Here is a 23,976-nt window from a genome sequence, read left to right as displayed (position 1 = left end):
TACTTCAACAAATTTTTAATATTTATTATTTTAATCTATAACTTTTTTTTATTGATTTTCGACTGTGTAAGCAAAATAACATTTTCCATAATAAAATTTGTGTTTTGGATTTATTTCTTTTTATTAAAAAATTAAAAAACAAAAGGGTGAGCGGGAGCAGCTCCTCCTTCAAAAATAGCTAAATAATAAAGAAAAAAAAAATCTTATATTACAAAAAGCGTGAACGGCAGGATTCGAACCTGCGCGGGCAGAGCCCACATGATTTCTAGTCATGCCCGATAACCACTCCGGCACGTCCACCTTTGTGATAGTTAATTTCAAAAGTTAATAATTATAGAGTAATTATTACGCTATGTATTTAACACCGCCTTCTTTGCACATTCAGCACAGCACATACGCAACAAAAACGCAGTACCAAAAGTGGGAGGAGGAGGAAGCGAAGAGTATTATTATTATTATTTTTTTTGTTCATTCATTTGTCTCCCAATATTTTTTATTTATTCATCTCAATAGGCACGCACATTCAAATTCTCTTGCATGTTTCTGTTCACCGATGAAGTTTCTGATCAATTTACGAATTTTATTCTGACCCCAAACGCAGGCTTCTTCACTAAAACTTCGGTGTTTTTCGAATTTGGTGTTTTTGGTACACTACGCATAGGTAGTTCTTCTACTATGTCTGGTGCTAAAAGAAGTGCCAACGACAGCGGTTCCAAGCGGAGCCTACCGTCGTGGACATGTTCAAAGAAGAACGAGAGCGAAAACAGTGAGAAGAAACTAACTTTCGACGGCAAAGGTGAGAAATCCAATGAGGGTGAGGCACCCAAGATGGGCAAAGTTCAAAATGAGAGTGGTGGAAAATCTTCTGCCTCAAGTTTGGAGTTTAGAAGCTTCAATAAACTTCTGGTGAGCTTTGGCTTTCCTTGCATTGCTATTTTCGAATGTTTATTGACTGAATCATTAATTTAACCGGTTTTTGGACAGGAAGGGGTGGTTTTTGTGCTCTCAGGGTTTGTGAATCCGGAGAGGGGCATGTTGAGGTCACGAGCAATGGAAATGGGGGCACAATATCAGCCTGATTGGAACTCTGATTGCACTCTCTTGGTTTGTGCATTTCCAAATACCCCTAAGTTTAGACAAGTTGAAGCTGATTGTGGAACCATTGTATCCAAGGTTTTCTTTTTTTCCCTTTTCCTTGTTTTGTTTCAATTCTATGCTTTTCTTGGTGCCATTTTTATGCCTTCATTTATAAAAGAGTTAAGATATCTGGTGTTGATTCATGCTTATTGATAAACTCATAATTTAAAATAAACTGTTATTTAATGACCAAGAGAACGCAAGAGCATCTTATGTTCAAAGTCATTTTTCTTTGTTCGTGAAGTAACTTTATTTCTAAGCCTTTTTTTGATCGTTTAGGTCCACATTTATTTCAGTGTCAATTTCTGTAATTCCGTTAATTTGTGGTGTTGTTAGACTCCATTACAGTGTTTGAAGATTGTAGGCAACTTTTCCGTGATTTGTATGAAGCAATTTTCTATGTAATGTGCTAGTTGAAACATTTTGTTTGCAAGAGGTTTTCTATTGCTAAATCAAATCTATGTCTTTTCTTTTTCATTATTTTGTCAGCATTACTTTACTTAAGTGTTAAATATAAGGGATATCAAACTTTAACACATTTTAATTTTGGTTGGGAAATTATTGTCATGCCACTCAAACTCTTAGTTGTATAATCTTTCTATGTATTTTTGGACGATAGTCTTACCTGATATTACATGATGCACCCTTTCTTTTCTTCGTTTTTGGGATTAGGATTGGATAATAGATTGTTACACACAGAGGAAGCTGATTGAGATTGACAATTACCTTCTTCATGCTGGGAAACCATGGCGTAAAGGAAATGTTTCAGGAGAAGTCAATGAAGGTGATATAATTGGCTATGTGATTGTATATAGTATAGAACGTTAAGTTAGAGGGCATCTTTTTTTAACTATTTACTGACACTGCACTAGTTGCAACAAGCATCTTGTTTATATCTTTACTCTTTTTCTAGGAAAGTGAATCGAAAAATAAAATTATATATTTTGAAACAAAATTGCAATTTCAAGAGTCATTGTGATCATCTATTGAGGATTTAAATGATATTATATGTCTAATTATTTCTGAAAATACTCAACAGTTAAAACACTTCTTTTGGTTTTTCTAAAGCCGTTTTTACATCCATCTTATATATATATATATATATATATATATATATATATATATATATATATATATATATATATATATATATATATATATATATATATATATACACACACACACTACTTAAATGGATGCTACAATGAAATGATGAAGCTTTGAAAATAATGGCCTGTGTTACAACATGTCTTTATGAGGTAGTTCTTGTCAACCTCCTTCCCCTGCCCTAATACTGCTATCTCCATCCAATTTCACATCTATTTTATCTTTATGTGAACCCCACTATGGGTGAGTACAGATAAAATACCATCTGTACCCAAAAAGTCACCGAAGCATGTTGATGGAGAACAGCCTTCAAAGTCAACAGCCTCCGTAAAATCAAAGGTAAATCTAACAAGATGTTTTATAAGTCACATACTTGAGAGTCTGAATAACCTTCATTTCATCTGCAAACAATTAAATATGCTAGTTTGGTGGTATTCCAGGGAAAAGGCACTGATATTTCTAGGAAATGCTTTGAGCCTTCGGAAGTGAAGGAGTGGGCCATTGATGACTTGAATAAAACAATTCAGTGGCTGGAAAGTCAAGAAGAAAAGGTTATGGTCATCATTTTCTGTGTGTTTTCAGTTTTTGTTTCCTTCTAGAGGTTACAAAATTCTTATTTAGATTCTGAACTTGCATGGAATCAGACTATAGTGCTAAAATAGAAGTTTGCATTGAAAATAAACTCATTTGTTAGAAAATCATTGTATTTCACTACCCTCTTAAATTATGTTAATCATTTCAGCCAGATCCAAATGAGGTGACGAAAATAGCTGCAGAGGGAATTCTAACTTGTTTGCAAGATGCAATTCGTTCTATAGAGGAAAAACAGGTAATGTACACAGAATTTTGCATCACTCTCCAGTTAGAAAGCATAGTAAGCCTCCCCCCTTCATAGAGATATGGTACCATAAGCATAAAGAAAAGAGTTACCTTATTATTTAAAATTCAATCGATTTCCTGTAAGGATGCACTTTTCACATGCATACAAGGCTAGGATCACTGCTATTTGAGTATTAATTGTGTTTTTGTCCATCTTAGGAGGTACGAAGTTAGCTAACTGGGAAACATTACCATAAAATGTCAATTTTTTCTTGCATTAACACCCGTAGTACTTAGTATTTTCTATTTCCTACTTGTTTCCGATCCAACATGTTCTTAGGTGCTTCTAAGTTTCTCTGCAACTTTTTTTCTTGTTTTTATGGTAGTGATAATACCTAACGTCGCTGACTAATTTCATTTAGATAGGAATTGGCTGATCAATTGATTGAATCAGCTCACTGAATGACACATTTCCGTATCAAAGCCACTAACGGTTTGATCTTAGAATATTGTGTTTTGTTTCTAGTTTAATGCTTTAATTTTATACCTTGCGATTATATTTGACTTCACACCGTTCCCTGAATCCTGTTCCATAATCACTACTCTTACTTTTAGTTTCACTGCAGTGCTTTTATAGTTGGGATGAAATCAAAATAAAAGATTTCACAGCTGATGGTGATTGCCTTACTATCTTTAACCAGGATATCCGAAAAGGAACTGAGGACTGGATGTTCTTGCCTCGTGTAGTTGACGAGCTTGCAAAGTTGGATGTAGTTGGAAACAAAAAGACTTTATTGTCAAAGGAAGATCTTCACAGAGAGGCTTTGGATTGTAAGCGAATTTACGAGGAGGAACTAAGTAGTTTAGATCATCAAAGGAAGAAAAATTCAAAGGTAAATAAAGAACAGACGAGCAAAACTGGAAGAACAAATGCCATGTCTTCTGATGCAGTTGAATATGATAGTGATGATACAATTGAGATGACAGAACAAGAAATAGACCTTGCATATAAAACTTTGTCCTCTAACATCGGCCACTTGTGAATTCTGAATGAACTTGTTTCTTTTGGGGAGAAAGGAAGTTGATTTGGTTTAGCTAGATTTTTCTTTGAATATTTTACTGTGTATGTCACAAAGTCTTTGTTATTGTCAGCCTTAGATGTTCACCTGTTTTTGCTACTTCCATGCATATTACTTTTCTCAGTTCCCATTTTTGTTCTAATATCGGAGTTGGGTAAATCAAAACACAACTTTACTTGGAATGTGTTTGATTAAATGTTAAGTCATGTTGAACACCATAAATTTGACCTAAACATTGGTGAGTTTAAGTTACATATTACATAAATATATTCAATAAATTTATGTAATATGCTTAAATTTATTGGATGTATTACTTATGAAGTAGTTATTCGTTCAATTAAAAAAAAAAAGGCTTGTTTCTGTTGGATAGAGACGAGGATGGGACTTGCAAATTTCTTCCTCTTGGACTAACATTTACTTTTCTCCTTGCTCTGCTTGACTGATTGGTTCTGATACCATATAAAAAGATTTAAAGAATAATTCTGATGTGTTATTTCAAAGAGTAGAGAACAGTGTGCATATATATATATATATATATATATATATATATATATATATATATATATATATATATATATATATATATATATATATATATATATATATATACATATATATATATATGGGGTTTGCTAACGCGCGTACGCCTGTTTTTCAGTTGGTACATTTTAGCAATGTGTACCGGATTTTAGTAGACAAAAATACCTTTATATATCATGGATTCCAAGTTTTAAGGTTAAGGATATTTTAATAATTTTCATTCTCAAAACTTTAAAAAAAAAAAGAAAACCCAAACCCTTTACTCACCTCTCTCATTCCTCTCAATCATTTCTCTTTCATCTCTCTCACTCCAACCTTTTCTCTGCATCCCTACTGTAGCCCCAATTGAAAAAATCAGAAACACTTGCCTTTAAACAATTTGCCTTTGTAAAGAGTTGAGTCATTGACATATTCACCTTCAGGCAAAGGTTCATTCAAGATTTCTTCAATTTCACCATCTTCACTAATCTCTCTAATTTCATCATCTGCATATGTTGAATCATCATCTCTAAAAAAATCCTCCAGGCCAATTACCAATTCTTTCGGATGTCATTATGCTTGTGAAAATTAGATAAAATTATATACGACAAAAAATTATAAAATGAAAACTCATTATAAAGTCATTTTTTGTAAGAAATTGTTTAACAACGAGTGTTTCAGATTTTTATCAGGCCAATTACCAATTCCTTTGATGTCATTATGCTTGTGAAAATTAGATAAGACAAAAATTATAAAATAAAAACTCATTATAAAATCATTTTTTGTAAGAAATTGTTTAACAACAAGTATTTCTGATTTTTTTCAGGTCAATTACCAATTCCTTTATGCTTGTGAAAATTGGATAAAATTAGATAAGACAAAAATTATAAGATCAAAACTCATTATAAAATCATTTTTTTGTAAGATTGTTTAACGGCAATTGTTTCTGATTTTTTCAATTGGGGCTACAGTAGGGTGTTTCTGATTTTTTCAATTGGGACTACAATAAGAGAAAAGATTGGAGTGAGAAAGATGAAAGAGAAAGGGTTGAGAGGAATGAGAGATGTGAGTAAGGGTTTGGGGGGTTTCTTTTTTTTTTTTTAGTTTTGACAATGAAAATCATTAAAATACCCTTAACCTTAAAACTTAGAATCCATGGAATATAAGGATATTTTTGTCTACTAAAACCCGGTACACATTGCTAAGATGTACCAACTGAAAAACAGGCGTACACGCGTTAGCAAACCCCTCTATATATATATATATATATAAATATAATGATCCTATAACCTATAATTTTTCATCTATTAAAGAAATGACAACGTTATAAATCTACACAAATTATAATAATACTTAAATTATAACTAACACAAACATAATGTTTGATTGTCTAATATCTGTAAATAGAATATCCAACATATTTTAACACTTTTTTTTTGTTGGTCTAACTAGTGAAAGTGAATAATCATCTTTCAAATATTTTATTGCTTTTATGTACCATATGATTAGTCAAGTTTATGAGATAAACTATTTTTATTTATCATGAGGTCAAAAAGGATAATTTTCATGATATTATTATTAATATTAATTAGCTTAAAGGAAAGTATGGTTATTTGAACTGTAATTAGGTTGTTAATTCAAAATCAAACTATAAATATGTTTGAGATAAGGAATTAGATGACTGCAATTAAGATACATTAATTACTATAATTATAAATATTTATTTAATTTAATTGCTATAATTACAAATTTTTATTGAATTTAATATTATAATAACTTTCAATATAATGAAACAACATTTAAGACTAATAATGATAAAGCCGAAGATTTAGACATTAACATATACATAATATAAGTGTGCAACTAAAATTCCATAATCGCAACAATTTACAAATTCAGGAATTTAAAATAGAATGTCAGCTACTTATTACATATTAACTAGTTAAATTTGAATAAACAATTAAAAGTAAAACAATAAAACAATCATTTTAGTTAAAAAAATAGTTAAATTTAAATAAACATATAAAAATGGTTAGATAATAGTTTTAGTATGAAAAAATGACTAACTAAAAATTAAATTAGAAAAAAATACATACACAAAAATGGGAAATCTTTGTATTAATAGCTGTAGATAGTTTTTTTTTATAGTAGGAAATTATTTAATTTTACAAATAATTATAAAATTTAAAAAGTAAAACTATAAGATAATTTAAAGTAATAAGACAACAAAGAGGTGTATATAACTACAAATATATAGTTATAAATATCTAATCATAGATATAACTATAAATAAAATAATTTTTAGTTATTGAAATAAAAAATATTATAAGTAATATTGTGTAAATACTTTTTTATTACAAGTAATTTAGTAAATTTGAAAAATAGTTTATAATTTTAAAAATACCAAGTAAAAGAGTAAAACTGGAAAAAAAATATACGTGTATATAACTATAACTATAGACATGCACATAATATTTATAAACAACAATATGATTTCTGTTTTTAATCAATCAAAATAAAACATAAAACTTTGTATTTTACCCGTTTTGTATGCAGATGGATCCAAATTAACAAAAAATATGATGAATGGGCCATTGTAGACCGACCCGAACCGACAATTATGGTAATTGTGAAGTACTAGTAGTAATTTGAGTATGGAAGTTAACCGAATGCGGGAGCAGGCGGCAGAGAAGAGACACGCAGGCACGAGTTCTTTGTTGCTTTGTGCAGTGCAAATTAGGATTAAACAAAAATAGAAAAAGGAAAAGGAGAAACAGTAGAACGTAGCAGCAGTGTTTCCTCTCTTCTTTTTGATAGTAGGGTTGCGTTGCACTGCATTGCTCGCACGCACGCACACACACAGACACCATTCACCACCTCCTTTATCTCCTTCCGCTGCCGTTAACCTCCGACAATGGGTGTTTCTCTTCCTCCCAGAGAGGCTAACCTCTTCAAGCTTATTGTTGTAAGCTTCCGTTCTCGTTTTAATTTTATGCTTTCGTATCCTTCTTCGATCCAACTCACTCATTTGCTTCTGCTTCCACGATTGCTACTTCTCCTTCTGGAAAACCCTAGATTCTCTTGTTATCCTTAGCACTCTTTTACGCCTCTTTGTTTGCTGACAGTACGCTAGAGGCTTTATTCAAATTTAAATGATGATAATCAGAGCATTCAGGTTTGGTTGTAGTTCTGCGATACTTTGATGTGCCAGGTTCACCGCTGTGTTGTTTTTCAGCTCTTCTGAGATTTATTTAGAGCGGGATTGGAACTTCCCCAACTCTGCTGTTTTGAGTTTATTGTATTCTCTGTCTTTTTATTTCCTTTTCCCCTTGTGGCAATGGGAAGCTGGAAGGAATCGTGATTTGCTCTGACCCGGTTTGTGCATGGGGCTGTCTTTATCAATGCATGCACTGATAGCCTGGCGTAATCATCAATAATAAATGGTGATAAGATTATTTAAGTAGAAGGGGAAGAGTGAATTCGTTGACTTGGAAACGTTGGCAGTTGTTTTTGTTCCTAGCATTGGAAGGAACTTTCTGTAGATAAATATCTGTTGTAGGACCTAACTCTCAGACTATACCGTGGAATTACTTCTGTTAGCAGTGTTTTTTGGTGTTTGGTTTTCTTAATGTGAAAAACAAATGTGTGCTTACTACTTTGCGTAATTCGATTTTTATCATCTTGATTATTGGGAATTCTACAAGCAAGGGAAGTGCTGTTGATACTATGGGAGAGTTGGGGATGGGGGTTTACCTGTTTCTGTGGGCCTGACTTAATTTTCCTTGTTTGTATTCTTGCAGAAATCCTATGAAACCAAACAATACAAAAAGGGCCTTAAAGCAGCCGATGCCATTTTGAAAAAATTCCCAGACCATGGAGGTAGAATTTTTTTGTACCTGTTTTTCGGTGCCTTTCCTTTCTGGTCAGGGGATATTTACTTTCTTCTTATTCCTTTAAATGAGTAACATATTATTTCCTAACCCAAGTTGTTCTCTCTCCATCTCTTAATGCTCTCTCTTTTTTTATTATTATTATTTATGTGTCTGTTCCCTCCTTCTGGTTGATAGAAACTTTATCAATGAAGGGGTTGACATTGAATTGCATGGATCGTAAGTCCGAGGCATACGAATTGGTTCGCCATGGATTGAAGGTTGGTTGCCTTTGATTTTGTACCATTTATCTATCTTCCCCTCAAAGTTTGTAATGTGATTCAAGGTTACTGTTTTTTTCTGGTGCAGAATGACCTTAAAAGTCATGTTTGCTGGCACGTTTATGGTCTCCTTTATCGGTCGCACAGAGAATACAGGGAGGCAATAAAGTGCTATCGCAATGCATTGAAAATAGATCCTGACAATATTGAAATATTGCGGGACTTGTCACTTTTACAGGTAGCATTTTCTCATCATAGATGCGAAGCTTCATATTGGTATTATCGATGTGAAGTAAAGTTTATCATGAACTTTGCCCATAACGTACCGTGATTGCCAGCAATGACACTTTTATGATACTCTAATTTCCAATCTAAGTTCATTTATGACTCTTGATGAAGCTCACAGGTAGATATGTATGTTAGTCACATCACTGAAGAGTCTGAGGATGCAGTTGGAGATAAAAATAAGAGAAAACTGATTTTCAGTGAATTTCTTGACTGGACATTTCACACTTAGTTAAATGGTTTATATAAACAGATTATTTTAATTAATATTAATACTGAATACAATTCAGAAGAAGGGTAATTAAACTATCTCAATTTCCTGATGAACCTAAGCTGCACAATGAACTAAAGCTAATTGGAAAATGGATGTTAAACAATTCTTTATAATTCAAACAGACACAAATACTTTTCAATGATATTTTACTGTGTATCACTTTTCATGTCATGCACTCGCAGTCAGTGAACTCTTCTATAATGCATTAAGTGTTTTGACTAAGTGTGAACGTGCTTTTACTTCTCATTGGTAGGCTCAAATGCGAGATTTAACTGGCTTTGTTGAGACACGACAACAACTTCTGACACTCAAGTCAAATCATCGCATGAACTGGATTGGCTTTGCTGTTGCACATCATTTGAACTCTAGGTATGATTTGTGTGTATAAAAATTAAATGCTTTATCCTAATGGTAGCTGCTTGAGCTGGCTTTTTACTAAATTGTATACGACCTAAAGGTTATTTTCTTAAATGTTGTTTTTGCGATTTCTTGTATGAATATTTAAAAGGTATAAGTAAAGAAAAAACAGGTGTCATTGTTGTAAATATCTTGAAAAACACGAAATGAAAATAGGATATGTTTTACCAAGCTAAACAAGCCCTTAGTTTGTCAACTCTTTATATTTTTAATATATTGACACTTTTAAGATAAAATTGGTTGTTATGTGATTCTTTGCAAGTGTTTTACAATGAGAAATATTGCTGTGATTGTGCAAATCATGTCGTAGTAAATATATAAAAACAAGAAGAATCAGTTACTATTTTTAAATACACGTCTTACATAAATTACCTATGGATAAATAAGTTATTCCAGCATCCTTGTTATCTACTTTTGTTAACAACATCTATACACATGGCATCAAGAGCTGGTCAAAACTTTCTCTAAATTCAGTGGGTGAGCATAGAATACAATGCTCACAATACGAGGATCTAAACCTTCAAATTGGCCTATCCCATACAGTCAGAGGAGCTGTGTGCTGATGCTGCATGCTTGTCTCCCGTTTGCTGTCCTCTCTTACATGTTGGCATCACAGTGTGAGAGTGTGTGGCGGATTGGTTCTTGTCCTCTGATTTCCTTCATTGATTACCTTGCCATTCCTGGTATGTTTGGTGTATTTCCTTCCTAATGGCAGAGCACAAAGAAACAGTAGTAGTGATGGACTCTGATGGTGAAGATCACAGGGCACCAACATAATGGATCTATCCATTCGGATTGGACAAGCCAGTTTGCATTTACCATCTTATCTTAGATGTATTGAGAGCAATGGCGATCTTACAAGTAGGCCCTCTCATATAGATTTCTATGAAACAAGCTTGGTTGAGGGATGATGCAAAACTAGTTTTGCTAATTTAAAATTCCATTTACAGTGAGGTGATTGGTTTAATTAGTTGTTGTTAGTATGTTAAGAAATTGATGGGAGTATTTGAATTTCTTATATTTTGGTATGAAGGGTACATTTCTCATTTCTCTGGAGTGTAATGAGCCTTTGATGACCCATAAAAAAGAGAAAGGTCTTAGAGCTTATTTATGGATCTCAAAAGGACTTGAGTAGAACTTATTGTGCTGTTACCTTGTTATCTTGATATGGAGATTTAGTGGGCTCAACAAGAGAAAATGGTTGCTTTTTGCTCCCTTTCTGACTTCTTTCAGAATGGAAGCATCAAATCACCAATTCTCACTGTGTCGAAAATTTCTTCTCTATTGGATACCTTTGTTAGTGTCCCTCACATAGAGGGATTCCAAACTCATTAGCTCACTATTAATGGACTAGTGCCCTTTATAAATTGTGGTCATAATAGCGGAAGAGGTACATAAGAGGCTTAATGCAGAATGGTGACAAGGAAGTTAATAGTTACATTCAGAAGTTAGGAGTTTTGCGCTACTATTGTCACGTGCTAGGAGACATGAAACATAATTTAAATAGCAAAATCAATTATCAAATGTTGATTTGTCGTATAAAAACTTCCTGCTGTCTCCGGAGGACTTTACCCAATTTTCCCGATATACAGACCATCTCGTCTCAAGTTACATGTAGGATGGGTTCATTTCTCGTGTCTATGATTTTGTGCTCATCAATTACGCTCCATATATCATTTTATCCTCATTGGTGAGTATACCTAGTTTTTCTTTTAATTTTTAAACTGTTAGTAAACTTATTCATGCGTTTAATTGCTTTGGCTCTTTCTGTCCTGATCACTTTTTATTCCAGGATCTATATAAATGTGATGGTTGAAAGAAAAAATAACTAGAGTTTGTGGACAGTGAATTTGAATTCTGATTAGAGAGGAATGAGTATACAGTCTCTTATTATACATGGTAAGCTTAAGGTTCAAGCTATATAACGGTGATAACTAACTGACGGCTTGCTGCATAACACCTGAGAGCTTACCCAGCTAGTTTGTAGATGGTTACATGAATATGGCTGAGACTACTGGCTACTACATAGATACCACATTCTAAGGATCCTATGCAATTATTTGTAAAGGTCACGAATTTGGCAATCTCCATGTTCTTGATGCACATAATATTTCTTAATGTCCCAAAAATAATTATAAAATGCTTTAAAAAATTATAATTAAAACACAGAAAAAATTCCTGAATGTCATAAAAATAATTATAAAAATACTGAGAAATGTAATTAAAATGAAAGGCTTCATAAAACAAGGTAATTTATTTTTTCCCATTTTTGGGGGACAGGTGGAAGGTTGGGTGGGTGTTGTGTTCTTGTGGGTCTAGGATGTGATTAGACTTGGTAATGTTGTGGATGAAGATTTTGCACAAATGTTGTTTGTATTACACCAAAATCACAATTCTCCTGTGAAGCTTTGGATAATGCTAACACCAAGGCTGAAGTATTGATGGTTACTTTTCAAATGACAATTTTGGTATTTTCTTGTACTGACCTTTTTCATATGAAACAGTGCATCAAAGGCTATTGAAATTCTTGAAGCGTATGAAGGGACTTTGGAAGATGATTATCCTCCAGAAAATGAACGATGTGAACATGGAGAAATGCTTTTGTATAAGGTCTTTCCTCTGGCTGTTGCTGCAACTATTTTATTATGTTTGATGTTTATTGCTTAATGCTTAATGCTGCCTTGCATATTTTTTGTTTGGTGTAACATGATAGGATTTTGAATAGGCTTCTACTGTATGAGTTTTTGTTTGATGTTACTTTTACTTTTACGCAGTATTGTTGTTATAGACTACATATAGAACTTTCTCAGAATCTAATATACATTCTTTGGATATCTTGATCTAGGTAAATTGTATTTTGTGAATGTGAATATTTCTGTTATCAATATTTGTGTATGCTTATGAATATGGAGTCTTTCATACTGTTCATATGCCACTATTATTATTTCCTTGACATGGTGATTTTCTGTATCAAATATATTCATCCAGATCTCCTTGTTGGAAGAATGTGAACTTTTCCAGAAAGCTCTTGAGGAGTTGCAAAAGAAAGAGTTAAAAATTGTATGTTTTTTATTTATTGATTTAGGTAATTTGATAATTCAACTTGGTGTGAATGAGAAACATGTCTTACCAGTTTCATGTTATGTCTATAGGTTGATAAGCTTGCCTATAAAGAGCAGGAGGTCTCACTTCTAGTCAAGCTTGGTCACTTAGAAGAAGGGGAGAAATTGTACCGCGCATTACTTAGCATGAACCCTGACAATTATAGGTGATCTTTCTGGCCACGTGCATTTTAAGTTTGAATACCTGAATTGCAATATCTGTTTGGGTGTTCATTTTAGGTTTTTTCCTCCATGTTTCCCTTTTGCTTTAGCCACAACAGAGAAGGATATTTAGATGATTAAATCCTTTCTTCATTCATCTCTTTATGGATGGATAAGGTCTAGTTTGTATCTTATTTTCTGTGGTAATTTTTGTTTTTCAATTTATTTTCTTAAAAACGTTTTTTCTTCAAACAAATTAATATTGTGGTTTCTTTATTCCGTTAAGCATCTATCAATTCCTTTTTCTTCTCCATTCTTCCTCTATGATGAAATTTATCATTTATTTTATTAAATTCTTTATTTTATTGCTGTTCAATTTTTTTCTAATTGAAGTCTTTATTCCTTTTTTTTAATCTTATTTGTGTTTCTAATTCTGCTGTTAACTCTATTTGTAAATTCTTTTGATTAACTTCCTTTTTTGCCTATTCAATTCTTTTTTTTATTCCACTTTCTTGTTTATTTAAATCTGTTATTTTGAACTCTTGAACTTGATGAAAATGAGATTGCTAGTAGTTTGACATTAATGAAAATGAGGTTGTTAGTAGTTTTGTTTTGAGCAAAGAATTTAGTCTATGGTTATTAACATATTTTGTTTGTTTTATTATTATTTTTTTATTTATATTGTTTTTCTATGGAGTGTGTGTGTCTATAGCTATCTTCTTTCATTGGCTGCCATGCCATCCTCCATATGTATGTAGTAATATTTTGCTCACAATTATTATCATCCAGAGTTGATTATTGAAGTGTAAGGTAGAACATGAGTAATAGAAGATTGAAAGTAGAAAACTAAAACAACTCATATTTCTGTTTTGTTTTTTTTAAATCTAACGAGATGTTAATTTTGAAAAGTTTTCGAAAACTACTCTTACCAAACATGTTTTTATTTTTAAAAATAGAAAACAGTTTCTAAGACAAGAAATAACTAGACCCTTTTTGTTTCACATGGTTTTTAGATTCTGTAAATGCCTCCAAAATGCTTTGGGACATAAACTCTTTAATTCATTTAGTGGTGCACGATGGTTGTGTAATAACTCCCCTTTCTTTGTATTCCTTTTGCTTTTTATCCTGTATACGATCTCACTGACCTATAGAAGCTAAACAATTATTTGTGCTTCGTATTGATGCTTAGATATTATGAAGGCCTCCAAAAATGTGTTGGATTATATTCAGAAAATGGCCATTTTTCTCCTGATGAAATTGATCAGTTAGATGCCTTGTACAAAACACTTGAGCAGCAATATAAGTGGTCTTCTGCTGTTAAGGTAAGGCAGCCAATTCATGTAGTTAGGTATCACAACTTTAATACCTGTCTTTTAGCGTCAAAACCTGCATTTACTAATTATGTAGTGTAAAAGGAGAACCTCCCTGGTGGTATATTAGTTTACTAACTGTTGTACTTGAGAATGAAAATATGAGAAAAATACTTAAGAGATTGATTTATCCCTCAATCCATGTATGTGTGTATGAGTTCTTACATTAGAAATACAAAGAAAAGCTACACCTAGGTGAGAGATGGATATCATTGAAAAACAACTTTTTGATAGATGAACGAGTAAGTTAACCTCTTTTAACAGTCTCACCCAAGCTGGAGGATAAATTAAATTCAAGGGTCCTCTCAAGAATTTAGTCAAAATATTTGCAAATCACTGGAGCGTAAAATCTTGTGCAAATTTCCTTGGATACTAACTTCTTTAGAACAAAATGACAATTATTTTTTTTGTGATTCTCTCATGAAAATACAATATTAATACTAATGTGAATATCCGTTTGGTTATCACAGTACATTTTCATGTGCTAAATCTCACAAAATTCCAGCGATTTACCCACCAGATATCCGCACAAAAAATACTCAGAAGATATCCATGAATATTTGTGGATATTTTTTTTTTTCATTTTAGATAAAATTATCTGAAAGTAAATTTTTAAAATATAAACTTACATAAAAAGTTAATTTTAAAGTATAATTCAAATAAATTGCATAATAAAATGTTAGTGAAAATAAAATGTTTTTTTCTAAAAACCAAATTTAATTAAGTTGTACCATAAAGTATAAATTTTAAAAACAATCTTTTTAAAACAACTTCAATTTCATAGGTCAAAATAAATAAAAAATTGCTCATATTAAATTAAATTATAAATAATTCTCCAATGGTTAATATTTCTCTCGCTAATAGTTTTATTTTGATCACTTGATTTCTTTTTTAAAGTATCCAAATAAAATTCATTTACAATTACTAGCGGGTAGCAAGTATCTGTAAGGTGGATACTATGCTACTCAATACTCGTCCATGCAGATAATTAAAATATCCATACCCATTAAGTATCAATTAAAGATATTCAGTTAATATCTGATAAGATTTTACCTACGGATCTTTTTACCATCACTATGTGCATGTGAATGCGCTTGTCAGTTATTTGTCAGATTTACAAAGGCTAATCTGAAAAAGGGCTACATTATCATGCACCCTTTCCCAACTAATTGGTGGTATAGTCTTCTAGATACTTGGACCTGATTCTATTATCTTTCGGCTTGACATGTGTAATTGGATTACCCTTCTCACAGCTGACCTCCAAACTCACTGAGTGCATCTTCCACTGATCTGTAATACATAATGAATTTGTGGTGGCATAATGTTAGTATTTTTCTTTTGTCAACGTGAGTAATACAATTTGACCACTATTTTTTAGAATGAAGCTCACCCAACACTGCTGTCTGTTTATTTCTTTTTCAGAGAATACCACTGGATTTTTTACAAGGTGACAAGTTTAGAGAAGCGGCACATAGTTATATTAGGCCTCTCCTAACTAAGGTATACAGGGATCTATTTTGGTGTGATATATTCTGCCTACTTTACTACTTTCAAAATTAAATTGGGATTACCTTGTGTTGCTTATAGGGAGTTCCATCTCTTTTCTCCGATCTTTCTTCGTTATACAATCAACCTAGGAAGGTCAGTTTTATTACTAACATTCATCTTCTTAAATAATATAGTTTGTTGTTGTAAAACATAGTGGTAGGAAATTCTGATTGAGTTCTGTTTTATCACTTTTGTCCAGGCAGACGTTTTGGAACAGATCATTCTTGAGTTAGAGAGTTCACTTAAGTCCACTGGTCAATACCCTGGACGGTAAGAATTGTGATATGATTGTTAACATATATGTTGTAGAGTTGTGATAACGATGTTGACAAGGTAAAAGTATAAGGCTGCCTATGTTAATGTATATCATCTTAGGAGTTTGCAGAGAGAAAAAAGAGAAAATTTGTTAGTAACAGTTGGAGTAATTAGTTACTTAAATAATTTATGATTCTGATATTAATAGTTTGTTTGATGGACTGATATTATTTACTAAGCAATTCAGAAAATTTCCAAGTTGTGGAGTATTCTTTTTCCCAAATAATGCCAACACAAATCAGGCATGTTGAGCTAATAAAATTGAAAGTCGCTATACATGTTATTAAGAATGTTCATATCATAAATTTTCTTGGGACAAATCTACTCTCATTTTCTCTAATGACCATTTTGGGTCCATCTTGTAATGTGTTGTAAAGAGCTTAATTATGTTCTTACTTTTAAAATTTAGGAGGAATGTGATTTTTGTCCCCAACATTTTAAGAACTTCATTTTAGTACCTCAAATTTGAAAAACTATAGTTTTAATCCCTTAATACTAAGGGACTAAAATAATTTCCTAAAATTGCTTTTAGTTCCTCAAATTTGAGGGTCAAGGTCAGATTTACCTCAATTCAGGGCCTAAAAACATAAATTAAACTTTTATGTAATTACAACACAGAATGTAAATCTTGGGGGCGGACCGGGGAGGGGGGGGGGGGGGGGGGGGGAGGATATGTCAAATTAGATAAAAGAAAAATTGCACAAAGAGCTGAAAGAAGTTATAAGAACGATACTATCCAATTATGGGAAAATGTCTTATAGTTTACATTGAAGTTTTTATAATTTGGAACTTTTGTGTAGTGTAACAATCAATCTTCATCCTGTATCAGGATGGAAAAAGAGCCACCTTCAACTCTGATGTGGACATTGTTCTTCTTGGCTCAGGTTTGTGCTTATTTTTCTGTATGGTATTTCTGAAACATTTGTTTCTAGGTTGCTCCATTATTTTTTTTTACTTAGTGAGTTTTTACTGTGCAGCATTATGACAGACTGGGCCAATATGAAATTGCTCTTTCTAAAATTGATGAGGCTATTTGTCACACGCCTACTGTCATTGATCTGTATTCGGTCAAGGTTTGCTTATATTCACGCACCAAATTGTTTTTAATCCCCTATTATATAAATTTGTTCTGCATGCTGATGTATATAACAGATGTTTCTGGAGAACCAATTAACAGCATTGTATATCATCAAAAAATTGTGTTATGTATAAATTTTATACTCTAAACAAAATATAACTAGTTGTATTATACATCCATGCTTGCAATATCTTAGAGAACATGAACAGAGAGAGAAGAGAGATCGAACAATGAACTGAACTATTTTTATTGATCTCAGAACAGTTTAAAATGTGATGTACATAGACTATTTATAGAGACTAGTTTGCTGTTGAAAGTAACAGAACTAACATCTGTACAATAATACAATAGTGAGAAACCCACATCTGTACAAAATAACAGGTCAACTATAGTATACTAACACTATATAAAAAAGTTGAAATGTCAGTTATTATTTATTTCTTCAATAAATATTAATTAGGCAAAAAAAAGATAAGATATTCAATATCTGGCCTAATAGATCAATTTCCAAGTATTGAACATGAAATTGAAAAACATGTTCAATTTTTTTTTCTATAAGAAAATGATAATGTGTAAACATGCAAATATTCAAATTTAGAGAGCAGAGTTTGGTGAAGAACTTTTTTCCCAAAACTGCTTTATTATCTCGGTAAACTTTTCATTATAGAGCAAATTGAGGCAAGTTAAATGGTTAAATCACAAATAATGTTTTTAGATCAAATGTTGGTGAAAATGTGTAATGTATAAAAGAACAAAAACGCTCAACCAGCAATGAGTAAGCTTTGTATTTATATTATTGGAAAAGAGAACTCTTACAATAAGAGAAGCTACTGCATAGCAGTAATACGGAGACAGAAAAGGATAAAGGGGAGGAACCCTCAGAGCAGAAAACAGAAGGAAACCAAGGGGAAGAAGATTTGTCGAAATTCCTCCATCACTCTGTAACCAAACAGTTATATATTGCAAATGTATTTTTTAGACGCAAGTTGGTTATCTTGGAACACCCACTATCTCTCCTTTCCTCTAAATTTGCTGCCCTCTGTCCAAGGTTATCGGTATTTCTATCTGGCTACTGTGAATTCCCCCTTCTACCCTATTAACATTCTCTTCATAACAAAATGAGGGGATTTAGTTGGGATCAGTGTGGTAATTTGCATTAACAGTCTGTAGCAAGCAGAAAAACTTGTTAAATTGAATGGTTGATGGGTGTTTTCGTATATCAGAGTCGGATACTGAAGCATGCTGGTGATTTGGTTGCTGCTGCTGCATTTGCAGATGAAGCTAGATGTATGGATCTTGCTGATCGATATGTAAATAGTGAATGCGTTAAGCGCATGCTGCAGGCTGATCAGGTTTTCTATCTTTATATTTGATTTCATTCACACTCACGTGTTATAATATGTCTAGTTTTCTCTTATGCCTGTTTTGACTTTCTTTGGACCATTACCTTGATGTCCAGGTGGCTTTGGCAGAAAAAACTGCTGTATTGTTCACAAAAGATGGTGATCAGCACAACAACCTACATGATATGCAGTGCATGTGGTCTGTATCTAATAATGTGTATTATTTGTGTACGTGCCAGCTATAGTATGGTTTCATTTTGTAACACACTCTAACATCTATATTTTGAAGGTACGAGCTTGCCTCTGCTGAAAGCTATTTCCGCCAAGGTGATCTTGGACTGGCTCTAAAGAAATTTCTAGCTGTGGAGAAGCATTATGCTGATATTACCGAAGATCAATTTGATTTTCATTCATACTGCTTACGGAAAATGACATTGCGTCCATACGTGGAAATGCTTAAATTTCAAGACCAATTGCATTCGCATGCATACTTTCATAAAGCAGCCGTTGGAGCTATCAGGTGCATATATGCAGTTCTTAATTGCTTTACTGTGTGTTGCTATCCTAGTCAGTGTTATTCAGTTCTCTATATAATTGGGTATATTGTTTCCCTGCGTTGCGTCCTTGAGAGGTCAAAAATTTCTTATAGTTTTGTGACTTAAAACAGCATCACTTTGGGACATCCACAGCCTAAATTTATGCATGCAAATGGAATTTCCCTTTGATCTTGTATTTATGTTCTCATGCTTGTAATGTTCGGGGTTGCAGATGCTATATCAAATTGCATGATTTTCCTCCAAAGTCAACAGCCGAGGAAGATAATGACATGTCTAAGTTGCTTCCTTCACAGAAAAAGAAAATGAGGCAAAAACAAAGAAAGGCAGAAGCTAGAGCTAAGCAAGTAATCACTGCTTCTTATTCTGTGGTGAAATTCTTAATGAAAAGGTATTCATGTTAATTCTTTTTCTTTTAGGAGGCAGAAATAAAAAATGAAGAATCAAGTGCTGGTGGGGTATCAAAGTCTGGGAAACGGCATGCAAAACCTGTTGATCCTGATCCACGTGGTGAAATATTGATGCAGGTTAAATTTCAATACATTTAATTTAATTTAGCTTGAGTATAATCAAGAACCAACTATTCAAAAGTCTAAGATGTTATGTGAAGCCATGAAGGCCCGTCATCATGATGTACAATCATATCTTTAACAAGACACCTCATGTTAGGGCTCTTTGGATTGTAACCGCAGATAATGCCCATGCTTACTCTACCTTGTGCATATCTTTTTTAAATTTGAAAAATGGTAGCAAGAACTGAGCTATTGACAAATTAGTCATACCTTCTCTGGTTCCACATCATGTTCCTGCATTCCTAGAATATATTTGATGAAGTCTTTATTATCTCTTAACAAATCCTAGTTGTTCCAAAGATGGATCCTTAAACATCATTTCAATCCAATTCTAGTAGTTTGGCCGGACGTGTAAGCATCTGTGTGAGAGAATTTTATGGTGGTTTCACTGGTGTAGTGCATGCATGTGCAAGACATTCAATATGTAATTTTGGCTACAAATGTTCTGTATGTTTTTTTTTCTGAGGATTTGTTTTTCCAATCATTTTTAATGAAAAAGGTTTATTGGTTAAAATGCCATGTTGAATCCAAAGACAGCTTTCACAGTTTCATTATCTACATGGATTAACAAAATTGATGTAGTTCATCATTTGGTTTATGAAAAACTAATCAACAGTGATATATTTCTGTGAAATTTCATTGATAAATTTGATGGAAATTGTTCTGAAAAATTATGCATATTCAGTTATTGTAGTTGTTGATGCTGATATTTTACTGTTCCTTCATTTTTTTCTCCTGCTTAGGTTGAAGATCCGTTGTTGGAAGCCACAAAATACTTGAAGCTGCTTCAGAAGAATTCACCTGACTCATTGGAGACACACATTCTCTCTTTTGAATTATATATGAGAAAACAGAAAATTTTACTTGCCTTCCAGGTAAAAATGTGTAAATTGAGAGCCAAGATTTTTTTTATTTTTGAGCCCAGGGTGGGGTGGGTTACAGCATCTTATTCAAAGCTATTATGTCAGGTTTGTAGTTTATATGGGTTAACAGTTTGGTGTCTTCCTAGACACTTGTTTAGGGGCCTCTATGTTGTGATTTTATGCTGATTAATATGTATCTGTTATTTTTCATTTCTTAACATTATAAAACATGCTAGCTTTTGCACTTTCCCTTGTTTGAATATGATGCCAATTAAATATCTTTTGTTCTCAATCTATTGACTTGTAGGCTGTTAAGCAGTTACTGAGGTTGGATACTGAACACCCTGATTCTCATCGTTGTCTGGTATGCTTTATTTATATGAAGAACAAAATAAACAAGTCAATTACATGTCATTGGATTATAGAGTTAGGATTTTCACGTTTATTAACATCAGAACATTGCATTACAGTATTTGATTTTACTTGTGCATGTCATCTTTTTAATTTGTTTATATTTAGCATTTTGTACATGCAAATTGGATAACCTTCGAAAATCTGCTCCTTTGAATTTGGTATAAGTCCCACTAAGTTTGCTCCTCCCGTAGTTTTCTCGCTTTTGAGGATATCAGTTCTCTCTATTTTGATTTCTTTTTTCCTCCATTAAGGAAAATGATTCTTTTAGCTATCATTCATTTTTTAAGTCCACGGTTTGCAGATTAAATTCTTCAATAAAGTGGGATCCATGAATGTTCCTGTGACTGACAGTGAGAAACTTGTTTGGAGTGTCTTGGAAGCTGAGCGCCAAACGATTAGGTTCTCTGCTGCAATTATTTACTTTTTTCTCCTTTTATTGTCTTTTGTGGTCGCTTATATTCATTTTTGTTAATTTATGATTTAATTTTTACCTTTGTCTGGTTGTTATTTTTATGTAGTCAGCTGCATGGGAAATCTCTGTTTGAGACAAATAATTCTTTCCTTGAAAAACATGAAGGTGATACTCAGCATTAAGATGAAGATTCATATGGTTCAAATTTGACTTAAAGATCTCTTATTCATTCTCCATCTTGTTTACAGATTCTTTGATGCATAGAGCTGCTTTTGGGGAAATGTTGTATGTTTTGGATCCCAACAGAAGGCCTGAGGCTGTCAAGTTGATTGAAGGGTCAACAAATAACCTTGTGCCAAGGTAATCTTCTTACAAACCTCAAGTTTCATGCTATCAAGTCGTGTCATGTCTTCAAACTGGTACACCGCTCATGCATGTGATGCATACCTGTTTTTGGATAAAATTTTTATATTTCGTACTTCAGCATTGCTTGACATGTCTCGGCGTGCTATTCACATTTTGACTGACAGGCTGAAAAAGTTTACTGGAATTCATTGCCTTACCTAGCTCTCTATCAAAAATATTTTGAAATATGATGGGGGAATTAAATAGAAACAAAATTTTAAAAACAAACATATCTTATCCTATAATTTTTGGGGGTTGCCGTTCACCATGTAAGTGTTTGTGTTTATGGAAGTGTTCTTAGAATTAAATCTCTGTTTTTACCTTTCTAGGCTCGGTTTTGGTTTCTAAATTAAGGGCAATATTTGTTATTATAGAAATGGTGTGCTTGGACCGTTCGGGGAATGGAAACTTAAAGATTGTATTGCAGTTCATAAGCTTCTTGAAACAGTTCTTGTTGATGAGGATGCTGCATTAAGTAAGTATCATTGTTATTTTCTATTGCTTGATTATATTTTATATAAATGGACTTAAACAGAGTGTATGCCATGAACCTTTTGGGAGATATTAAGTATGTATGCGCTTCTGATCTCCAAGACTAATGCTTATTTGGTTTCTTAGTTAACAATTCACCGTTTGCTCTGTGATGAGGAGAATTATATTATTTTAAGGAAAAATAATAATGAAATCAAAAAGTGTTATTTTTTAACTGACATTTATGTTTTTGTTGACATAACATTTAACTAAAATGTCTTCTGTTATCACTTCGAAAGGGAAATTTAAATTCTTAATTTTCACAATTTCTTCTGAAATTTGAGTTTGTGTATCTGCTTTCTATATACATCTGTTATTTTGACACCCATTGTTGTGATGCATCTCAATGACTTCTCTCACTCATTCCTTCTGCAATAATTCTGCCATGACTGCATCTAAGTCCATTTGGAATAGACAGAGGAAACCCCCTAAAGGGGAGATACAATATGTTTTATATTCTTTAAATTTGGAAATGGTAAATTTGCTTGCAGGATGGAAAGAGCGTTGTGCCAAGTTTTTCCCGTACTCCACGTACTTTGAGGGCAGTCGTAGCTCTGCCTTTAATCAGATAGGCAAGAGCACTGAAAATGGGAGTTCTAACCATGTGGAATCCACCCCATCAAATGGGAAACTAGAGGCATTTAAAGATCTCACCATCTGAGGAAGTTGAAAACTAGCTAAAAAATGGTTTGCTGGTTACCTACTTTGGATTCAAGCTGCATTTGAAACACCACCTAAACTAGGCTGCAGTTCCCAGCAAGAGTCATGCTAAGTTATATCAAATTCTGAACAACTCACGGACGTATTTTCTTTGCACGAGTTCTCCCTCTCTAAACTGATGTGTTCCATTTGCATGTGTATAACTCTACCGCTATTATGTTTTTGGGTTGAATTTCTTATTTGCTCACCCCCTTTTTCTCTTGATGTTAAGAGGGAAGGCTCCAAAGGTGTGCATCGTCGTCCAAGGTTTACTGTTTACTTCGCAGGGAGAGCTGCAGAAATTTTAAGTTTTTGGTCCTGCATTCGGCCACCATCTACCCGAGAGAATGTTGTACTTGTGCTGTTTGTTGGCTCATTTATCATGTATTAGTTATTAGTTATTTAACCATTTCAAAATTTTGCTTTAGATTCCATGTGAAAATCCTGATGTTGAATATTGCAGAAGGTTGAGAATAGAAGACTTGTAAAAATTATGATTTAAAAAAGAGGAAAAGGGAGAGAGACCAATGGCATAAAAACTATAATTTTGTAGTTTGAGTAAATTAGTTGTGATATTATATTATACATTCATTACAATTCTAATAATTTTTACAACTATATTCAGTCTCAATTCTGTTCGCTTGGATTTTAAATTTTCGCGCTTGTTTCCTACATCAGATACTTTCTGCCACCGGAAATTCATTTACCTAAATTCCTCGTATACAGTTATTGCTGCATTTTGTTGAGTTGACCGATCATGTATAGATATATTTGTTAAATACATTAGCCAGTTCTAAGATCAAAAGAGCACGTATATATGAA

General features: G+C 32.9%; 2 protein-coding genes and 1 non-coding gene across 6 annotated transcripts; 2 read left to right on the top strand and 1 right to left on the bottom strand.

The window, feature by feature from the left end:
• Positions 1 to 218: 218 nt before the first annotated feature.
• On the bottom strand, positions 219 to 300 carry TRNAS-AGA (transfer RNA serine (anticodon AGA)). The gene has a single exon. It is a non-coding gene; the product is annotated as a tRNA-Ser (tRNA).
• A 92-nt stretch (positions 301 to 392) lies between these two features.
• On the top strand, positions 393 to 4,232 carry LOC108332337 (DNA-repair protein XRCC1). Of its 3 annotated transcripts, none has more exons than XM_017567551.2 (8): positions 393 to 443; positions 602 to 906; positions 985 to 1,173; positions 1,810 to 1,921; positions 2,498 to 2,583; positions 2,685 to 2,795; positions 2,987 to 3,073; positions 3,765 to 4,232. In XM_017567551.2, the coding sequence occupies exons 2-8, from the start codon at positions 676 to 678 to the stop codon at positions 4,104 to 4,106; spliced, it is 1,158 nt and encodes a 385-aa protein (XP_017423040.1). In that variant the 5' UTR covers positions 393 to 443; positions 602 to 675; the 3' UTR covers positions 4,107 to 4,232. The 3 variants fall into 3 exon arrangements, with proteins under 3 accessions (XP_017423040.1, XP_017423039.1, XP_052726587.1); XM_052870627.1 differs by lacking the exon at positions 393 to 443 and adding an exon at positions 495 to 513; XM_017567550.2 differs by having other exon boundaries at positions 430 to 906.
• Positions 4,233 to 7,337: 3,105 nt separating this feature from the next.
• On the top strand, positions 7,338 to 23,785 carry LOC108334150 (N-terminal acetyltransferase A complex auxiliary subunit NAA15). Of its 2 annotated transcripts, XM_017569814.2 has the most exons (26): positions 7,338 to 7,626; positions 8,462 to 8,540; positions 8,729 to 8,811; positions 8,900 to 9,049; positions 9,624 to 9,739; positions 12,292 to 12,397; positions 12,776 to 12,847; positions 12,940 to 13,055; positions 14,240 to 14,372; positions 15,843 to 15,920; positions 16,008 to 16,061; positions 16,168 to 16,238; positions 17,113 to 17,167; positions 17,261 to 17,356; positions 18,585 to 18,713; positions 18,821 to 18,903; positions 18,994 to 19,224; positions 19,473 to 19,605; positions 19,678 to 19,785; positions 20,574 to 20,705; positions 21,001 to 21,057; positions 21,409 to 21,506; positions 21,626 to 21,684; positions 21,768 to 21,879; positions 22,299 to 22,399; positions 22,947 to 23,785. In XM_017569814.2, the coding sequence occupies exons 1-26, from the start codon at positions 7,576 to 7,578 to the stop codon at positions 23,114 to 23,116; spliced, it is 2,673 nt and encodes an 890-aa protein (XP_017425303.1). In that variant the 5' UTR covers positions 7,338 to 7,575; the 3' UTR covers positions 23,117 to 23,785. The 2 variants fall into 2 exon arrangements, with proteins under 2 accessions (XP_017425303.1, XP_052726629.1); XM_052870669.1 differs by lacking the exon at positions 7,338 to 7,626 and having other exon boundaries at positions 8,479 to 8,540; positions 8,746 to 8,811.
• The last annotated feature ends 191 nt before the right edge of the window (positions 23,786 to 23,976 follow it).

The sequence above is a fragment of the Vigna angularis genome, chromosome 11 (genome assembly GCF_016808095.1).
Source record: "Vigna angularis cultivar LongXiaoDou No.4 chromosome 11, ASM1680809v1, whole genome shotgun sequence".
NCBI classification, from domain to species: Eukaryota; Viridiplantae; Streptophyta; class Magnoliopsida; order Fabales; family Fabaceae; genus Vigna; species Vigna angularis.
This window is presented reverse-complemented; position numbering and strand designations above follow the sequence as displayed.